The sequence below is a fragment of the Oryctolagus cuniculus genome, chromosome 5, assembly GCF_051225735.1.
Source record: "Oryctolagus cuniculus isolate XC-2025 breed Fujian yellow rabbit chromosome 5, ASM5122573v1, whole genome shotgun sequence".
In the NCBI taxonomy this organism is placed as follows: Eukaryota; Metazoa; Chordata; class Mammalia; order Lagomorpha; family Leporidae; genus Oryctolagus; species Oryctolagus cuniculus.
This window is the reverse complement of record NC_142871.1, coordinates 62,228,765-62,248,660: the sequence shown is the minus strand read 5'-3', so window position 1 is coordinate 62,248,660 and position 19,896 is coordinate 62,228,765. Positions and strand designations below refer to the sequence as shown.

The following is a 19,896-nucleotide window of genomic DNA, read 5'->3' as shown; positions in this document are numbered from 1 at the left end:
GAACCAGCGGATGGAAGACCTCTCTCTCTTTGCCTCTCCTTCTCTCTATGTGTAACTTTGACTTTCAAATGAACAATAAAAATAAATCTTAAAAAAAAAAAAAAGTGGAAAGAGTGGGACACATGAGCTGGTGTTCCCTGACTGTGACACCCTAATACTGGTCAGTGATACCAAAGATCAAACTGCCAGTTAGCTTTTTGCTTATTACTTAGCTTACATAAATGGGAAAAAAGCAAACTAGGGCTAATAATAGTAACAACAGCAACAGTTAGCACAAAGTATTTACTATGAATTAGAGCACTGTTTTTAAAGTTCCATTATCTGTAAATAATGAGCACAAGATGTACCCATGATACTTAAGTCTAGAAAGACTATGAGGCATTCTATAATTTCCATGAAAAAAAGTCAGTTTTCTAGACTGATCTTTACATTAGTGTATGAGGCAGGTACTATTACTAATTCTATTCCATAGCACACAATGATCAAAGCACTGGAATCTGAACCCAAGTTTTCTAACTCTAAGTGAGTACTAGTGAGTGTAGGATGGGGATTGAATCCAGGAAGTCTAGTTCTAGTGCTGGAATCTTTAATTATTAGTCTCAAGTCCATTTAAGAGCTCTTGATAACATGGAGATCCCTTTAGACACAACTGTAGCTGTATGATTGTATTAAGTTTTTATTTATTTGAAAGGCAGAGTTAGAAGGAGAGAGAGTGAGGCAGACAGACACAGATGAAAAGATATTCTCCATTATCTGGTTCACTCCCCAAATGGTCACAATGGTGAGGCTGAAGCCAGGAGTCTGAAACTAGATTTGGGTCTCCCACATGGGGCCCAAGCACTTGAGCCATCTTCTGCTGCTTTCCCAGGTACATTAGCAAGGAGCTGGATGGGAAGTGGAGCAGTATGGATTCAAACTGGTGGGATGCAGCTTAACCTGCTGCACCACAACACCAGTCCCAATATTCTCAGTTTTTAAAAGTTTAAAAGTTACAGTTTTCTGCAAAACTCACTTTTGAAACTCTTCTTAGTTACATGACTAATTACAACTTTATTTCTGGCCAGTGCTGATAATAAAAGGCATGGCAGGTGCAGGTGTTGTGGTGCAGTGGGTTAAGCCAGTGCTTGGAACACCCAATCCCATATTAGGGTGCCTGGTCTGAGTCCCAGCTTTCTGCTAATGTGCACCCTGGTAGGCAGCAGGTGATGGCCCAAAAACTTGGGACCCTGCCATCTATGTGGGAGACCTGGATGGAGTTCCTGCCTGGCCTGGCCCTGGTTGTTGTGGGCATTTGGGGAGTGACCAAATGGATGGAAGAGTTCTTGTTCTTTCCCACTCTCTGTCCCCACCCTCATCCCCACTTTTTAAATAAATGCATCTTAAAAGGCAATGCAGATATTCAACATGGTGACTATAGCCACACAAAATGCATTTCTTAAATTCCTATTTAGGTTACTTCAATTATTCTTTCATCTGTAGCTGTAAGGAACTGAATTACAGACTCTGAACAAATATTGGCCAATCTGGACTCTAGGAGGCAGAGCTGCCAACAGCAAATGGCTTTGGTGGAAAGCAGATGTAGATGCTAATCACAGCACAGACCTCACAGGCTCTCTGAAGGTGTGGCTGGAAAAACTATCCTGAGAACCAAAAGTCCTGTCCCCTCAACAACCCTCACAGCCATCTCAGAGAGCCAGCAACAGCCTCCACATCACAGTGTCGCTTCAAATCTCTGATCTCCTGTCTGTTTCCTCATCAGGGTCTAATCGTAACACATTGACTTTCAGAGCATGAAAACTCTCAGTGGGTGCTGACAGCACCACAGAAGAACTATGTATGTTTTGTATCTCTGCGTGAATCAGTGCTTGTGTACTGAAAGTACTGTTCTAATCAGATGTTTCAAGTTTGTTTATGGATCTGCAATATCCTTAAGAGAAAGGATGAATGACTTGCCACAAATGCAAAATTAAATCATTTGTTTGAGTTACGCTATCTACCCACCTGCAAAATTAGCTGGAAAGTAAAAATAAGCAAACCATTTGAATCATTTTATTTTTCTCACAGCACTTATCGGTACATCTTGCACAAAACATGTCTAGATGCTTCAGCATATTACTGATAATCACAATAATATATATATTTCTAAATCAAAAAAGCAGTATGTGTTTTTGGAATACATTTCAACAAAGTAAAGATACATTGTGTAAAAGGTGCAAATTCCCTTCCCTGGGAGAATCATTCCCATAGCCTTTTGACATGTAACCATTTTAAGTAGAAATCATTTTAAGTAGAAATGAAGAGATCTAGAAGCATTACAAAGAAATATCCTCACCATAACAAAATATACTAGCACTTCTCTAAAATTGTCATAAACACTACTACTAGAGAATTTAGATATACAGAACATCCAGGTGCCTCCCCCCCCCCCCCAGGTTGGTCTTCCTGTGAACTATATTTTAGAAAAAATAAAATCCACAGATTTCAAAGGACTGCATTTGTAAGGCTGACATAGGCCTATGAGCGCTCCACATCCTGCTCAGGAATTCCATTCCTGGAAAGAGTTTGATTTAAAAGCATTATGGAAGCTTGCTCTTTGAAAGAATTGTGTTAATTCTTTTGTAAATGAATGGTTTTCCTGTAAAGCACTACTTCCTAATTTATCTTTGTGCATGTTGGGTGTATTAAAAATGAAATACAACTATATACAAAGTTTCCTGGTTTCCTGAACACAATCCCCTAGGCACTGGAATGCGCATGCAAGCTAACATGTCTCTCTTTATATTCCAGTTTACACGGCTATATTTAGCAATTCTAGATCTGGGCAAGAACCAGGATTCTGCACATCAACATCACCAGAAATAACACATCTATTCAGGCACCACGGTTGGGGCGCATTTCTACTCAAAATGAGAAAAGATCTGTTATGGTCTGCACACAGAAACCATACATGCTAATTCAACACTTTCCCACTGTTTTCTCTCTTAGGTAATAAGTGTTCTCAAAACAACCTTACACAAAATGTATAAAGGCTGTTCTATTATCTGTAAACGACGAGCATGTCATGTATCCACGAAGGTTCAAATCTAGAAAACATATTTGGTGTCCTATTATCTTCATGGGGTCCATTTAAGTTTGTATAAACATACTGATAAGAGACTACAGTTACCAACCAACCAAAATAACTATGGAACCAGAGTCATTTCAGTAGGCAAAGCTGCATAGAAATTAATTCATCTTCAGATTTCTTGAACCAAGGCAATACGAAACGGCATTCTGATTTCCATTCAAATTTTAATTGTGATTTTTCTACTTTCTCCCTTGTCATCTTCGGAATCAAAACGTTTCAAAGGTTCAAAGGCTGTATGAGCGATTCCCAAATGGTGTCCTGTTTGCGACCACTCAGGAAAACACAAAATGTGACAACTCAACAACTCTGAGGGCCGATTCGGACACAAAAGGGGCGGTTTAATCAACAGGGTAAACGCCGTGCACAATGTCACGGAGCTCGCCCAAGGCGTTTATTCCAGGCAACATCGTCTCGTAACGGACTCAGAGGGATTTCCCCCTGGTCTGAAGCAGGCAGCGAGGGCCCAGGCGGAATCCACAGGCTGCCCTGCGCCGCCGCAGCACGTCGCGGGCCCGGGCTTGCGGAGACTTGCACGGGGGACGACGTTTGCCTCTTCGGAGGCTTCCACTGGCAGGACTGAGGCGGCTGTGCCCGGGGCCGGCTCCGGTGGGGACGGTCCTCCTACCACCGCCAGCTGCCCCTGCCCCTTCCCCTCTCCCGGCGCCCGTCTCCTCTGGGGGCGTTTTCCGTGCGACCGCGGGGGAGCGACGCGATTCCGTGCAGCCCCAGGCACCTCGGCCGGGCGCCCGCCCACTCACCCAGCCCACCAGCCCCTCGCCCGGGTACCTCGTTCTGGCCGCGGCCCCCGCCGCACTGTTTGCAGCTCAGCAGCTCCGAGACGGCCAGCGAGGCCGTGTACGCCTCGTTCGCGGCGGTGGCCAAGCGCATATCGGCGCACGGACGTCTGCGGGCGCGCGGGGAAGGCGAGCGCGGGGCGTCGGGCCGCGACTCCGGGCTGCAGCGCCTCAGTCGGCGCGGACGGCGAGGGGGCGGGGCGGCACCGACAAACAAGCCGCGCGGTCCCGCCCCGCGCCCGTCACTCCGCCACCCTGGCGGCCATGCCCGCCAATGGGGGCTCGCGGCGCCGCGGAGCCCCTCCCCCCAGGCGCGGGAGGCGGCGGGTGGTCTGACGCCGCCGAGCGAAAAACAACCTGGAGGGCCCTGCTCCTGGCCATGAGCTAATTTTCAGGTTGGCAACAGGCTTGGTGGGTCGGGAGGGGGAGACTGCACCGAGGCTGGCAGGTGCAGTGCGCCATCGGGTTCACCTGGAGCCAAATAACAACTAGCTTCTGGACTGACCCTGGCAGCACAGGACAACCCTGTCCCCTCTAACTGTCATCAACGATTGTTGCTTTCCTACTTCCTTCCCAGCAATGCCCAGACTACGCTGGATGGGCCCGTCGCCTATATTCAATGTAAAGTTTATTTTTGGTAGGCTATTTCGAAACTATAAATATCACTCTCCTACATGGTTTGCCTGAGATCTCTTGAGTTGGCTTTTCTCGCCCTAAGTTTATTCGAAGGCTTTACAGTTTCTCATGTTCCTTCATGAATGCCCTAGGTTAAAAAGAAAGCATTTCTCTCTCTGAAATCTGATGAGGACCTTGGAAAAATCTAGATTATAAAACAGCTCACATAATTGACAGTGTTGGATCCATTTCTCTCAGGTTCTGTGTCAACACTATTTAAGTACCTCTACTGACTTTTTTTTTTTTTTAATAAACCCTGAATTACATCTCTTTTTTGCAGGTTTGCCCTTGTGTTTTCCAAAGCTTACATGCTGAGTCAGAACAAAAGGGTTGGAACTTTCTGAGAGAGGGAAACAAATGAAGTTTAAAGCAATAAAAACTGACAGACACTGAACCAGGACTTGAAAATAAGTTTCAGTCTTAGGAGCAAGATGTTACAATGTCTCAGAGAAGACTAAGTTACTCTTTTAGCTCTTGAATGGTCATATTTGTAACTCAGCAAGTTAAAAATGGTTACTTGTTATGTATCTCGTCAAGATGTTACCTGTTCTTATAAACTGCTTTTTTTAAACAGCTAAAGCACCCCAGTTTTTATTGGTTAAGAGAAGCAATTTGGGGTTAATGTTAACATAGAAGAAAAGGCTATAAAATAAACAGTCTAATCAAATGCCCACTCAGCCATAAACAAATACAGAAACAAACAAAACCCAGTTAATCATCCAATTTGTAGCCATATGACATTACCCTCCAAGATAAACTGGTTGTAAATTAATAACTTGCAAACATAAATGCACTGGCTATATGGGACTGTCAGCTATAAAATACTAGATAGAAAAAGAGGGAAGTACAGGAAAAATGATGACTCTGGTTCAGAAGAATTGAGCTGTGATTTCATTTTCCAAGGGAATAGAATAGTTCTAATTGTCTAGTAGGGCATAACCTTGTTTGTGACATTAAAGTCATGACATGTGCAAAATGGAGAATGCTTACCTTTCTAGTTCCTAATGAGAAGCAGTGGGGACAGAGGCCTTCCACTGACCCAAAGGTGGCTTAAAATGATGTAATACAAGTTAAAACTGCTAACTGCATACATAGGGACATGTTTAACACTTAGAGCTTGATAAATATTGATGGAACATTTCAGATATACTGAACTTGTAGAAGCAGCTCCAATTAGGATTTTCCCTTTCCCAGAAGTTTCAATCTATTATTTGCTTTAAGGCTGCCTTACATGAAAAGAAACTTGATTTTAACATATTCTAATTCAGTGGTTTACTAAGAACCTTCAAGCCATTAAATGTCAAGATTCCTTTATGGCTCTATAAAGACTGACCTAAATACTTCAAAGAGTACTAATTTCTGCTCTTGCATTCAGCAGTATGTGAACTAGTCACTCTATTCTCCAACATAAAAAGGTTGCTTCCAAATACATCTATAGTAACCAAGAGTTCCAACAAATGTATTAATTGGCCTGTAAATACTACTGTGTGGATTTCACTTCTGGAAATGTTTTCTTCCAAGTTCAATTAAACATTTTGTATTTTCCAAGGATTTTACTTCTGGAGTAGTCACAGGTCCTACTCTTATCAACAACCAGTACTGGGCACATCCAGGCACACTGCTGACATGGCAAACACAGCAGTGACTGGAAAGGATATGCTTTAGACACAGATCACAGGTTTGCAGAATAGACCAGCAGCTATTTGACAGAGCCTGCTTTTTCAACATTTTCTTTAAGGAATGATTCTAACACCTTATCCAAGAAGTCACAGTAATTTGGAAACATTTCCTTGACTATGAAAATGTTTTGGACCACATATCAGATCAAAGTGAGGTTTACTATGCCTGCATCTGTTCTTCCCAGGAATACTCTCCGCCTTATTTTCTTCAGTAACAAGTGGTGCATGTATTTAAAAAGCAGAGTGCTACAAAATGACTTGTTCTTACCAGAGAATTATGAAATATTAGGGGAGTCCTGAGTTGCAGTGGTGGTTCAAGCTAGGCTTCTTGGAGGAAGAGACATGAGCTGGAGCTTACAGGATTAGTAGTAGTATTGAGGTCTTGGTAAGAGAATCAGAGGAAGGCTTGGGAAAGTAGAGATAGTGATCTAAGCAATGGATCTGGCATGTGCAAAGGCCCAGAGACAGGAGAAAGAGTGTGGTTCTTTAGGAAGGCTAAATAAAGGGAGTTCATTGGGTCTGAAGCAGAGTCATGGAAGGAGTTGAGGTAAAAGCTAAGCAGTAACAACCCGAAACATGTTGGAGCTTCATTAAGGAATATGACTTTAATTCTTAAGGGTGGTGGGAATTGCTGAAGCTCAGTTTTAACCAGTAGGGTGGTACCACATTTGCATTTCAGCTAAGGTTTAGAAAAATTAGTGGGAAGGGGCAAAACTGGAGGTGGGGAGACTTTTTGGAGGCAATCTCATCCAGGCAAGAGGGTGGTCTGAAGAACAATGGGAACCGAGTCAGGTGTGGGATGATGGTACATTCTGGCATTATAGCAAGCACTCTGTTCCTTGAGGGAGGCAAGCATGCCTTCCCTTAAACTTGTTTTTGAAATTGAGGAGACAGATTTCAAGCTATCTGCTCTCCTGGCTAAGTGGCTTCCCTGAACCCATTTGGTCTCTAAAACAGATGATCAGTTTGTGAAAAGGAATAGATATATTTTGGTAGAAAGAATACTAATCAGGCTAAATAGCATAATCATGCTCTTATAGACTACATGTGAAACCTTTAAGTTTCTCATAAGGAGTTACATGAAAGTGCTAAAGATTCGCACATCTATTCATTGAAATCAGAATGATATTTAATAATTGTTCTAAAAACACACAGCAATGGTTTCAGCTATTAAGCCCCAAAACTCCTTGATTAAGAAGGAATGAGGGACCGACGCTGTGGCATAGTGGGTTAAAGTTCCAGTTTGCAGCACCGGCATCCCATGTGGGCACCGGTTCAAGTCCTGGCTGCTCCACTTCCAATCCAGCTCTCTGCTAATGTGCCTGGGAAAGCAGTAGAAGATGACTCAAGTCCTTGGGCCCCTGCACCCATGTAGGAGACCTGGAAGAAGCTTCTGGCTTCGGATCAGCTCAGCTCTGGCCATTGCGGTCATTTGGGGAGTGAACTGGTGGATAGAAGACCTCTCTCTCTCTTTCTCTGGCTCAGCCTCTCTCTGTAACTCTTTCAAATAAATAAATCTTAGAGAGAAAAAAAAAAGGAAAAGAAAAAAAAAAAAAAGAATGGGAATGGGATTTGTTAGGTTTCTGTGGCTTAGCCATTTTCTTTGAAAAAAAAAAAAAAACCCTCTTGTTACCTAAAACATTTCATTTAGAAATACATACGGGCTTACAAGCTTACTTCTGCTTACTAATTTTGTCAAGATTTTCCCCCCCAGTTCATATCTTCCTGTTTTTATATATACAGTTTGTCTGCGAAGCACTTTTTTTTTCCTTTTCAACATCATGTTTTGGGTACATTAAGATCCTTTTAGCACTGAGCTTTATATTCTCTTATTTACTCTCTACTTTTTCCACTTCTTCAATTTAATTTTTAGAAGTCTATTACTTTAAAGAAGCAAAAATGTTGACACACCTTTGGTCTCATCCTCTCCTTTGAGATTTCTTCCTTTAGAAATGCAGTGTTTAAATCTCTACATGCAACTTAGAAATATGGACCACCATGCATATTTATAAATAAGCAGTCTTCCAAAAAGTCTGGTTTTAAATTAGAATATTACTTTCACTTTAAAAAACTGGTGTACTAAACAAACAGTGATCAGGTTTTTCCAGGCTGATTATATTAAGACCAGTAATGCATCAACTCCTGCCTATCAGACACTAAGCACATTACATGCATAAAGCAGATCTAATTGTTTTCATTTTACAAATTGATGATACAGAAACATATAAGGCATGGGTAGCTTGTTCAAGGTTATGAAATTAAATGCAGCTTAGGATTAGAATCTAGGTTTGTCTGAACCCAAAGCAGCAGTCATTACTCCAGGCTGGTTCCTTTAATGAACATATTTCTTAAAATTTTTTGATAACTCTGTATTAGCCTAAGTTCTTGATTATGGGGGCATGAAAAGAGGGCAGTAAGAAGTAAAATTTATCTCCTCTGTTTATTCTCAAGGTGAGATCTGATTCTTAAAAAGAAGGAAGAAATCTCAGAATAGGTGATCCTTGGTCTTTGAGAGCATCTCACCTCCATTTCTCTATCTCTGTCACTCCTCCCAGGGTCTTTCCATGCCCTTGGTGATCCCGGCTTTTCATAGCTTCCTCATTATCTTACCAGAGTCCACTGGATCTTCTAAGTGTTCCTAGTATTACCTCATACTTCTTAGAATAGGTGGTAGGCTTTAGGAAGAAAGCAGGTTTCTTAAACTGAATCACAATATTTATCATAAGGGACTGGTATCTCATATTTATTTATTTAGTTTGTCTTAACAGAATGTAGGTCACATAAAATCAGAATGTTTGCTTCTTTGTTCAATGCTGTATTTCCAATGCCCAGTGCCTAGCACAAAGTAGGCCCTCAAAAAGTTTTATGTTGAATGGAAGAACTGTGAAGAGATATTTCCATTAAAAAACAAATAACAAAATCCTTGAATCAATTGAAAGCATAATAATAAATTTCAAGTTCAATATTGTTTTTGAAGATACAGGCAATTAGGACAAATGTTTTTAAGAGACTGGAGGGCCACTAGATGTGCAGGCAGGCTTTGTGTGGGAATCAGCTTGTTCTGGGGTCAGATCTGCTCAACAACTTCTGCTTTTCAGAGTCTCTACCCTGCTTCTCTGTGGGAACCCACAGCCACTCCCAGGCTTGATGTTTCTGTGCCTACACCACCAGGACAGTAGCTGCATGGGTTCTGGCAGTGGCATGGATGGATCACTTGTTAAGTAGGCAGGTGTGCACAAGTCAGACACTGCCTGTATACATACCATTGTTTGACAAGCTCCATGGAACATTTTGTAATCAGATTGGCTTTAAATATCCTCAGAGCCATCTAAGCTGAAATGAGAGGAGAGAATGGCTGTCAAGATATCAAAACTAAGTGGGAGAATCCATTTAGAAGTATTGTTAACTTTTTGAAGGCTAATTATTTTTCAGCATCACTGATTTTTTAAAATTTATTTACTTATTTGACAGAGTATTCTCATCTGCTGATTTACTTCCCAGATGCCTGCAATAGTCAGAGCTGGACAGGCTAAAGTCAAAACTGGGGGCAGGAGGAACCACAAGCAGGGTCCAGGCAGAGGCCCAATTACTTGAGCCATCACTACTGCTTCCAAGGGTCTGCATTAGCAGGAAACTGGAATCAGGGAGCCAGAGCTGAGACTTGAATCCAGGAACGCCAGTGTAGGATTCGGACATTTTAACTGCTAGGCTAAATGCCTGCCCCAGGATCAATATTGAGTTAAAAAAAAAAAAAAAAGAAATGGATTTAGTATGGTATATTATGAGCTTCAGAAAGAAGGTGAGTGTGGAGGGACTCTATACCACATGTTCTTAGGAGCTACTAAAGGTTTTAAACTAAGAGAAGGGAATACTGAAAAAAATTCAAGAAGAGAAAACTGAATATATATATACTATATATTATAATATATGCAAGTAAAAATATAGTTATTCAACTATTGAATATACTGTAGTATAAAATTTTGAAAATATTTTGAGGGGCTACATTTCATTTGTACCTAAAAAATGTGACCATATATGAAATATTTTTTAAATTTTCATACTGCTTCTGGTTGTGGGCAGAAGCATGTAACCTATGATTTCAGATACAAGGAGTTACACAGGCAGAATATAAAGAATTACCTTTTCAGAGTAGATTAAAACCAACCCCAATTATCTTTAACTTATCCACAGTCTTGATGGAAGTGAACTCTCAAGTTCTATTTCCTCTATAAAACTGATTTTACCCCTGGTTAAAATGTTTGGGCTAAATGCATACTAATAAGTCATTAGCATAATCAGGTCAGAATTTTAAATGCTTTACTCTGCCTCTCAAAAAATATTTTTTTTAAAAAAATTCTAAAGGCTTTATTCATACTAAAGATAATTCTGACTCAAAGAACAAAATAGTAATGACAATCTTCCAGGATTCATACATCAAGTTCCCTGTGGCTTGTGCCAGCGTCCCAGTGCTCCCTCTGGAGGCCGCGGCCAGGTGGTGAGCAGAGCTCTCAGCATGTGCTCTCCTTGCGGGGCTCCAACAACGCCCACTCAGCTCTTTGGTCATAATCTTCTAATTGCAGGTTCTTTAATCCTTTAAATCACCTTCTTTCTTTGCCTCCTGAGGTCTCTGATTCTCCAAGAGGGTATTAGGTTGTAGATCTTTAACCTGGGCACAAAGTCCAAGGCCACATCTGGAGACTACTTGCATGTTGTTTTGCATCTTACAAAGAAAAAAGACTGTCCACCGAGTTTCCCATCTACTGTCCTCCCAAATCCTCACTGTGCCTCTGTGAGCTGCTTTCCCTTTGCCCAAAGGGTATGGGTATATTCAGAGCACTGGAGTTCAACAAATAAAAATGTTTATTTTTGCTTATCACTGCTAGCTTTCTGTTTAACTAAACATACTCTCAAAACACAGAGATAATACCACTTTACAAGCTATGCTTTTTACTGAATTTAAACTTGGACAGAATTCAAGATTATTCTATTTACAGTAAGAGTGTGGTTTTCCTAATTTTTGTGATCTTATTTTTTGGCAAACAATTGAGAAATACTAAAATAGGATTTTATTTGGATGATACAAATTGGAGAAGATAATATTTGCATTTAATTTCTTAAATTCCATGAAAAGCAGAAATATCTTGAGATTGAGATGTAATGTCTGATTTAGACTTAACCTCTCACCTAAATCATATAGATTGGCAGATAGCTTGGGACTCTGTTATGGAGAATTAACTGAGGAGTCATCTAGTTGATTACCAAACTATACAAACACATACACACACAACAACAACAACAACAACTCAGGTTGGAAATCTCTTGACTAACTAAACCCTTCGGACTGTAGTTCCTCAAATTTAAAATGAAGGATAATTTTTTTTTTTTTGATAGGCAGAGTGGACAGTGAGAGAGAGAGAAAGAGAGAGAGAGAAAGGTCTTCCTTTTCCATTGGTTCACCCTCCAATGGCCGCTGTGGTTGGCGCGATGTGACCAGCGCACCGTGCTGATCCAAAGCCAGGAGCCAGGTGCTTCTCCTGGTCTCCCATGTGGGTGCAGGGCCCAAGCACTTGGGCCATCCTCCACTGTACTCCCGGGCCACAGCAGAGAGCTGGACTGGAACCAGCATCCCGACCAGAGCTAGAACCCAGGGTGCTGGCGCCGCAGGCGGATGATTAGCCTAGTGAGCCGCAGCGCCGGCCAAAGGATAATTTAAGTTCACAATCTTTCAAACTTTATTTTAGTTCTTATATTCTACTCTTTTATATAATTCCTGATGATGTAAGCTTTAATCTAACTAGAACTTGCATCCTCCTATACTCTGGGCTTCCTTGTACATTTTCAGCAGCTTGAAATTATACTTTATAATGAAGCATTAGATTTGAATATTCTTTTTCAAAATAGCCTGCAAATATTTAATATTAAGTCCCATGGAGACCATCAAATAGTACTAATAATTCAGCTATTGGGTTAAATAGTTTCTTCCACCATCTCTGTAAGCATCTATTAAAAGTTTTGTTGGGGCCAGTGCCCTGGCTCACTTGGTTAATCCTCTGCCTGCAGCACCGGCATCCCATATGGGCACCAGTTCTGGTCCCGGTTGCTCCTCTTCCAGTCCAGCTCTCTGCTGTGGCCCGGGAGTGCAGTGGAGGATGGCCCAAGTGCTTGAGCCCTGCACCCACATGGGAGACCAGGAGGAGGCACTTGGCTCCTGGCTTCAGATCGGTGTAGCTCCGGCCGTAGTGGCCATTTGAGAGGTGAAACAACGGAAGGACGACCTTTCTCTCTGTCTCTCTCTCTCTAACTCTGTCAAATAAATAAATAAATAAGTTTTGTTAATCTATCAGTAAGCAGGAAAGGTATAGTTAGTGTGCTCTAGTTTTTTAAAAAGATTACACCTGTCTACCTCTGCATCAGTGAATCTACAGCAGTGAATGGACTGTTACAGCAGGTGGGTACTTTCCTTTGAAAGTGCCAGAAGGGGTGGGCATTTGGATAGCCATTATGATGCCATTTGGGATGCCTGTATCCCATATTAGAGTGACTGGGTTCAAGTTCAAACTCCACTCTCTATTCCAGCTTCCTGCTACTGAGCACCCAAAGGAGGCAGCAGAAGATGGCCTAGGTAGTTGGGCCCCGGCCATCTATGTGGGAGTTCCTGGTTCCTGGCTTTAGCTTGGTCCAGCCCTGATTATGGTGGGCATTTGGGGAGTCAAGCAAGGGATGATGAGAGATCTCTGTCTCTTTGCTAAATTAATAAAATTAAAAATTAAAAAACTTAAAATAGAAGTGCTGGGGGAGGCTCAGGTGTGTTCCTGAAAGAGGAAAAGTCAGTGTTGTAAATGTCAAAGGAAAAGATGGCACATCTCATTACAGTTCTTTAGTGTATACTGTACAGTTTGGCACTTCTTAATTTTTACATTTATGATGAAGAATGCAAGTAGTTGTTTGATATTAGTAATTCTTTTGATGTTTCTGTTCAAGTTTCAAGATGAATTTAACTATAGATTATCTTGATTATGCAAGGTAAATAAATTTTTTTAAATTTAAAATTACTTATTATTTGTGAATCCAGACTGTTTTGATTCTGTGCATCCAAAAAATATAAAAATAAAACCATGGCTACAATCCACTGCCCTTTAATTTCAAGTTTATTTAAAATCTGAAATAACCTCTATTGTTGTCACTAATTAACCATTTTTTTAAAAATTTTTTGACAAGCAGAGTGGACAGTGAGAGAGAGAGACAGAGAGAAAGGTCTTCCTTTGCCATTGGTTCACCCTCCAATGGCCGCCCCGGCCGGCGCGCTGCGGTTGGCACATCGCACCGAACCGATGGCAGGAGCCAGGTGCTTCTCCTGGTCTCCCATGGGGTGCAGGGCCCAAGCACTTGGGCCATCCTCCACTGCACTCCCGGGCCACAGCACAGAGCTGGCCTGGAAGAGGGGCAACCGGGACAGAATCCGGCGCCCCGACCGGGACTAGAACCCAGTGTGCCAGCGCCGCAAGGTGGAGGATTAGCCTAGTGAGCCGCGGCGCCGGCCACTAATTAACTATGATTATTTTAATTTTGTTGTTTGAACTTAAGGGAACCATGTATTAATAAAATACTAGTTTCAGATAGTAGATACATCAGAATTCTGATAATAGTGTTTTATTAAAGAACATGCTGACCAAAATAGTTTCAAGCTCATTTGCAGATCACTGTTTCATATTCACACAGTATCTCATGGTCTATATGCTAAACTCACTGTAGGTTTGAAAGATCCAACCAAGTTTGTAGCTCTCTGCATTATCACTCAAGGCTTGGGTCAGAGAATGCCCTGAGCAGGGCTACTGGCTCCAGCAGAATTCTGGGGGGAATCTAGTTTCAAGTTCCCATCAGTGCCAAACAGAGCCTTCAAGAAAACAAGCTGAATTTCAAACCAGTTCCCCTTCCAGCAGAGCTAAACTGTCTTGTACCTGGCTCTGCACCCAAAAGGATTATCAATCCTTGGAGGCCTTCTCAGGAAAATGTGAATAAAGTCAGTTTCAACCTTCAGTGACACACATGCCAGTATGGCCAATAAATAGCCTTTTTCCCAAATCACAAAACTTTGGCCTAATAAACAACTATTTTCACATTACATTTTAATTGAGAAAAAAATTAATGAAGTTCTTTGGATTTGTTCTCATTTACAAGTTTATTATTGATATGCAGATAAGCTTTAATTCTTATAATAAGTAGGTTTTAAAATAATGTATTTGCTCTCTACAAGTTGCACTTGCTTTATGTCCATAAATTGAACTTTCAGGTATTCAACCAGGTTTTTAAAAATTAAACCACAATACTTTAGTTTGTGCATCACCCACATAAAATTTAGACCTTAAAATCTTAAAATACTGCACACTAAATTTACAAATGGATAGATTAAAAAAAAAACTAAACTTCAAAAGATGCCAGAAAAAAATGTAGTTCAGGGGAAAGAGCAAAGCGGGATCAAAATAGCAGGATGCAGTTCAAATAGGTCACACTCAACTTTTAACTTTCCCTAAGAAGAAAAAAATAAGCTTAGCAACAGCATTCAGCCAATCACAAAGCAGACAAACAGGTAATGCCTCAACTGCTGCAGATACCAATGAGGAACAACCTCCAATTTTTTTTTTTTTTTAATGAAACAGTGTGAGAGAAGAACACAACAAAATATAAAACAGGATATATGGTCCTAGTTTACAACTAACTGATAAAATCTCTTCATCAGCCCTTAACAATATACCAGATTATAATATTGTTGTGACAGTTTATTTCATCTTATGTCAGACAGTATATAAAGTTATCATCAAAAGGTTATAGTATTTTAGTAAAATTATAGAATTTTGTGGGAAATACTTGTCTTTGCTGTGGACAAATTCCTGCACACCCAGTTTCCAAAACCTATAGGGGAGAAAACCCAAGAGTAAAAAGCCACAGTCCAAATTCAAAAATATAAAATAGGAGCATAACTAAGCACATAAAAATACAGCCTTCAAGACAAACACAGGATCCAGCAAGCTGAACACACTGCACAGTGCGATCCTATATAATACATATCCTTCTTTGAGAGAAGCTTTTCTGAGGATTTGAAAGAGATTTTAAGGAATTACAGATTTTATTACTGTCATGTTTAGTTTAAACTTTAGTATTTGCTCAAATTGATGGAGTTTGACTTGCAATACACTCACAAAAACACTCTGAAACAATAGTTAGCAGTCTTCTACAATTTTGCTTTGGCGGCCGGCGCCGTGGCTCAACAGGCTAATCCTCCACCTAGCGGCGCCGGCACACCGGGTTCTAGTCCCGATCGGGGCGCCGGATTCTGTCCCGGTTGCCCCTCTTCCAGGCCAGCTCTCTGCTGTGGCCCGGGAGTGCAGTGGAGGATGGCCCAAGTGCTTGGGCCCTGCACCCCATGGGAGACCAGGAGAAGCACCTGGCTCCTGCCATCGGATCAGCACGGTGCGCCGGCCGCCGCGCACCAGCCGCAGTGGCCATTGGAGGGTGAACCAACGGCAAAAAGGAAGACCTTTCTCTCTGTCTCTCTCTCTCTCACTGTCCACTCTGCCTGTCAAAAAAAAATTTTTTTTTTGCTTTGGCTTGCCAAATTCAGTCTTCTGAAGCAATTTCCAATATTTTCTGTAGAAACCTCCAAGAACCACTTTTTGTTTTCAAGAACTCGGACAGACTTTCAAGTACTGCATTGTGTCATAGCTGGTAAAGCCACCACCTGTGATGCTTGCATCTCATCTGGGCACCAGTTCGAGTCCTTGCTGCTCCAGTTCTGATCCAGCTTCCTGCTAATGGCCTGGGAAAAGCAGTGGATGGCCCAAGTGCTTGGGCCCCTGCTACCCACATGGGAGACTCGAAAGAAGTTCCTGGCTTCTGGCTTCGGCCTGGCCCAGCCGTGACTTTTGTGGCCAGGGAATGAACCATCAGATGGAAGATCTCTCTCTGTCTCTCCCTTTCTCTAACTCTGAATTTCAAATAAATAAGTAATTCTTAAAAAAAAAAATAGTGCTTAAACCATTAGCTGGTTCTAGTTCCCTAAACATATATACTTGAAGTGGATCATCTTGACTTAACATTATGTCAGTATCTCCTAAACTCACCATACACTTGCTAATAATATTAAAGAATATTGTCAGTAATACACCTGTGAACATTTTCCCTCAAGGGTTTATTGAACTCTGTACACTCTTAGAGGTGCGGGAAATTCACTCCTATTTGGGGAAGAGCCCTCATTTTTATTTTTTAAGTGATTTCCTTACTTCATCCCTCCACATTATCCTCAGTTGTAACAGATAACAAAGCCACCTTGAATCAAGAAAAGAAAGTAGTTTCAGTACATCATTTGGGAAAGGGATACTCTATACCACGCTCAGGTTTTCTTTGGGCTCTTAAACTCTAATAATTTAGAACAGTATCCATCCAAATACTGCTGAATGCTTCATCAGCAGATGTCAGATCTATATATCAAAGACTGGTTAAATTCACAAACCTGTTTGTATTAAAGGAGACATCGGTCCAATTTATTCAACATTTGTTCAGCCAATGCTACTTCAGCTCTTACTATGTGCCAGACATTTTTTTTTCTTCCCAGTCTACATTCTTTGAAAGCAAGATTTGCAACTTCTTCCTTTCCTTTTTTAAGATTTATTTTATTTATTTCTAATACAGAGCAACACAGAGAGAAGGAGAGATAGAAAGTGAGATCTTCCATCTGCTAGTTCACTTCCTGAAATGGCTGCAATGGCCGGGGTTGGGCCAGGCTGAAGCCAGGAGACAGGCACTTCATCTGGGTCTCTACGTGGGTACAGGGGCCCAAGTACGTGGACCAACCTCCATTGCCTTCCCAGGGGCATTAGCAGGCAGCTGAATTGGAGGCATAGTAGCTGGGACTGAAACTGGCTCTCCAATATGGGATGCCAGCAGCATTGTAAGCAGTGGCTTAACTTGCTGAGCCACAACTCCAGCTCCTAAGCATCTTCTTCCTTTCTCCTCCCTTTTCCTCCTCATAATTTTCCATAGTGATTCACCCACTTAAATTTTTTGCTCCCAAAGGGGCACCTGGACAGAGGAATGCTTTGAACCATAAAGACAAACAAGGATAAAGGGCTTGGAGAACAGGATTTCTTGTTATGCTGAAAATTGACTTTTTACTGCAATAGATAAATGAGTGCCAATTTACACAGAGCTCCAAAACCAATAACTCAGATTTTTATCTAAGTTTTATTCCAGAAGTAAACAGATGCTATACTTCATGGTTTCAGACATAATATTAATATAAAAGCTGAAACATGCTGTGGTTAGTAGGCATCAAGTGCTATTCAGCATTTTACACATATTTTTAACTGGTTAACTCTCCTAATAGCCTGTTAGGTATCTGCTTACTTCATTTTAGAAATGGAACACTCTAAGAGAGACAGGTTAAGTACCTAGCCCAAGGATACACAGCCAGCAAGGGGACTGTGAAAGGTTAAAACTCAAGCAGAGCTGATTCCAAAGGCATGGTCTTCTTATTAGCATTTTGTGATGTTACCCGGTAATGTTTTTGTTTCCTTTCTCACCGTTGATGTGCCAATGACTGTGTGCCCATCAGGAGAGAAGCCCAAAGACCATAAGCTCTTCTTACTATCCCCTCTGACCTTCACCCACCTAACTGCTCACCCACCTTCTGTGACCACTCTCATCATTACTCCTGTTCCAGAAAATCTGGACAGGCCCCTCACCAAGCCCACTATCAAAATTAAAAATGTTCCAGCACGTCTCTTCATATCCCTTTGCCTTGGCTACTGCCCTTTTCAGGCCTGTGAATCCTACTCCAATTTCCTTTATTTCATTTACCGACTTGTGGATTCTCTGAACCTTTACCCATTGCTCTGACCCTTGAAGGCATTCCTTTTTTAAAGTTTCACAAAAGAGGGGCTGACACTGTGGTGCAGCTGGTTAAGGCCCCGGCCTGCAGTGCCAGCATCTCACATAGGTGCTAGTTTGAGTCCTGGCTGTTCCACTTCCAATCCAGCTCCCTGTTAATGTGCCTAGGAAAGTAGCAGAGGATGTCCCAGGTCCTTGGGGTACTGCACCCACATGGGAGACCCAAAGGAGGCTCCTGTCTCCTGCTTTTGGGTCAACTCAGCTCTGGCCATTGCAGCCGTTTAAGGTATAACTAGCAGATGGAAGACCTCTCTCTCTCTCTCCCTCCGTAACTCTGTCTTTCAAATAAACAAAATAAATCTTTTTTTAAAAAAAAGTTTCACTAAAGATACAGTATTATAACTTCCTTTAAAAGTTTTCCAAAATTTTACCTTCTGCACAAAAGCTGGTGAATCAGAAGTATCTTCCACCACTCGACACTTTACCATGCTAGTACTATCTCTGAACCTCCAAAATATAAACCATCCACTCTGCTTTATTATTTGTGGATGTGCCTATGTTGTGTGCATTGCCAGGGTACAACCACAAATATCTGTAAGTTCCTTCTATGTTAAGTACATTCTGTTTCAGATACAAGGATCTGGAAAAGCATATTTGTGGATGTATGTTCATCTTGCTTCTAAATTATAACTACAGCATACCACAGAAAAACAGGTAAAGGCTTTGCACATGGGACACTATTAAGAAAGCAACATGTTTGAATCTAACAAAGAAAAAAGTAAAGCTTTTTAGCACAAAATATAATATTTTGTGTAAAAGAAAAAATGAAAACATAAATAAACTGGCAAATAATCATTCAAAAAATTTAACTAATTTTTTTATTTGAGCAGCAGAGAGACAGGCAGACATAGTCAGCCAGCCAAAGAGTGCCAACCTGCTGGTTCCCTCTCCAAACACCCACAATGGACAGAGTAGGATAGACTGAAGCTGGGAGCTGAAACCTCAACCCAGGATTCTCATGTGAGTAGCAGATACTTAAGCTATCACTTGCTACTTCTCAGATGTGCATTAGCAGGAAGCCGGAATCAGAAGTAGAGCTGGGACTTGAACCCAGGTATTGTTACACAGGGTGTGGACATTCCAACTAGCATCTTAACTGCTAGTCCAAATGGCGATCCTGAAATAATCACTATTAAAGTACTTTTATATGCTTAAATGTAAGAAAACTGTCGGCTTTCCTTAGTGACTAAATGTAGTAATGTCTACTCAAAAAAAATGATAGGGGCAGTTGTTTGGCCTAGTGGTTAAGACACAGATTAAGATGCCGACATCTCATACTGGAATACCTGGGGTTTGATTCCTAGCTCTGGTTACCAATTCCAGCTTTCTGCTAATGTGCACTCTGAGTAGCAGCAGGTGATATCTCAAGTAACTGGGTCACTGCCATATACATGGGAGACCTGGATTGAGTTCCCAGCTTTGCCCCAGATGTTTTGGGCATTTGGGGAGTGAGCCAGTGAATGGGAGCTCTCCCTCTGTTTATCTGTTTTTCTGTCTCTGAAATAAACAAAAATATGGACAGAATTCAGAGTGATTTTTTTGGTATAATTAAACCCAATGATGACACATACAGACCCTGTGAAATGTTTTCCTGCACATTTGAAAACTAGTAATTTTAACCAAAATAGCCACTGACTATTGACATAGCAACATTGCACTATATCTAAATTGGCTTTTT

General features: G+C 41.3%; 1 protein-coding gene across 2 annotated transcripts in view; it reads right to left on the bottom strand.

Moving 5' to 3' along the window:
- The window catches only part of SESN1 (sestrin 1), a 116,939-nt gene that overhangs the window by 17,930 nt on the left and 79,113 nt on the right, over positions 1-19,896 (bottom strand). Inside the window, exon 1 of one of the 2 annotated variants that reach the window (XM_051854451.3) lies at positions 3,914-4,107. The exons of the other annotated variant lie outside the window; for it this stretch is intronic. Coding sequence (XP_051710411.1) covers positions 3,914-4,015 — 102 coding nt within the window. The 5' untranslated portion in view covers positions 4,016-4,107. Of the gene's footprint in view, positions 1-3,913; positions 4,108-19,896 lie in introns of those variants that run through there. 2 annotated transcript variants of the gene reach the window in all.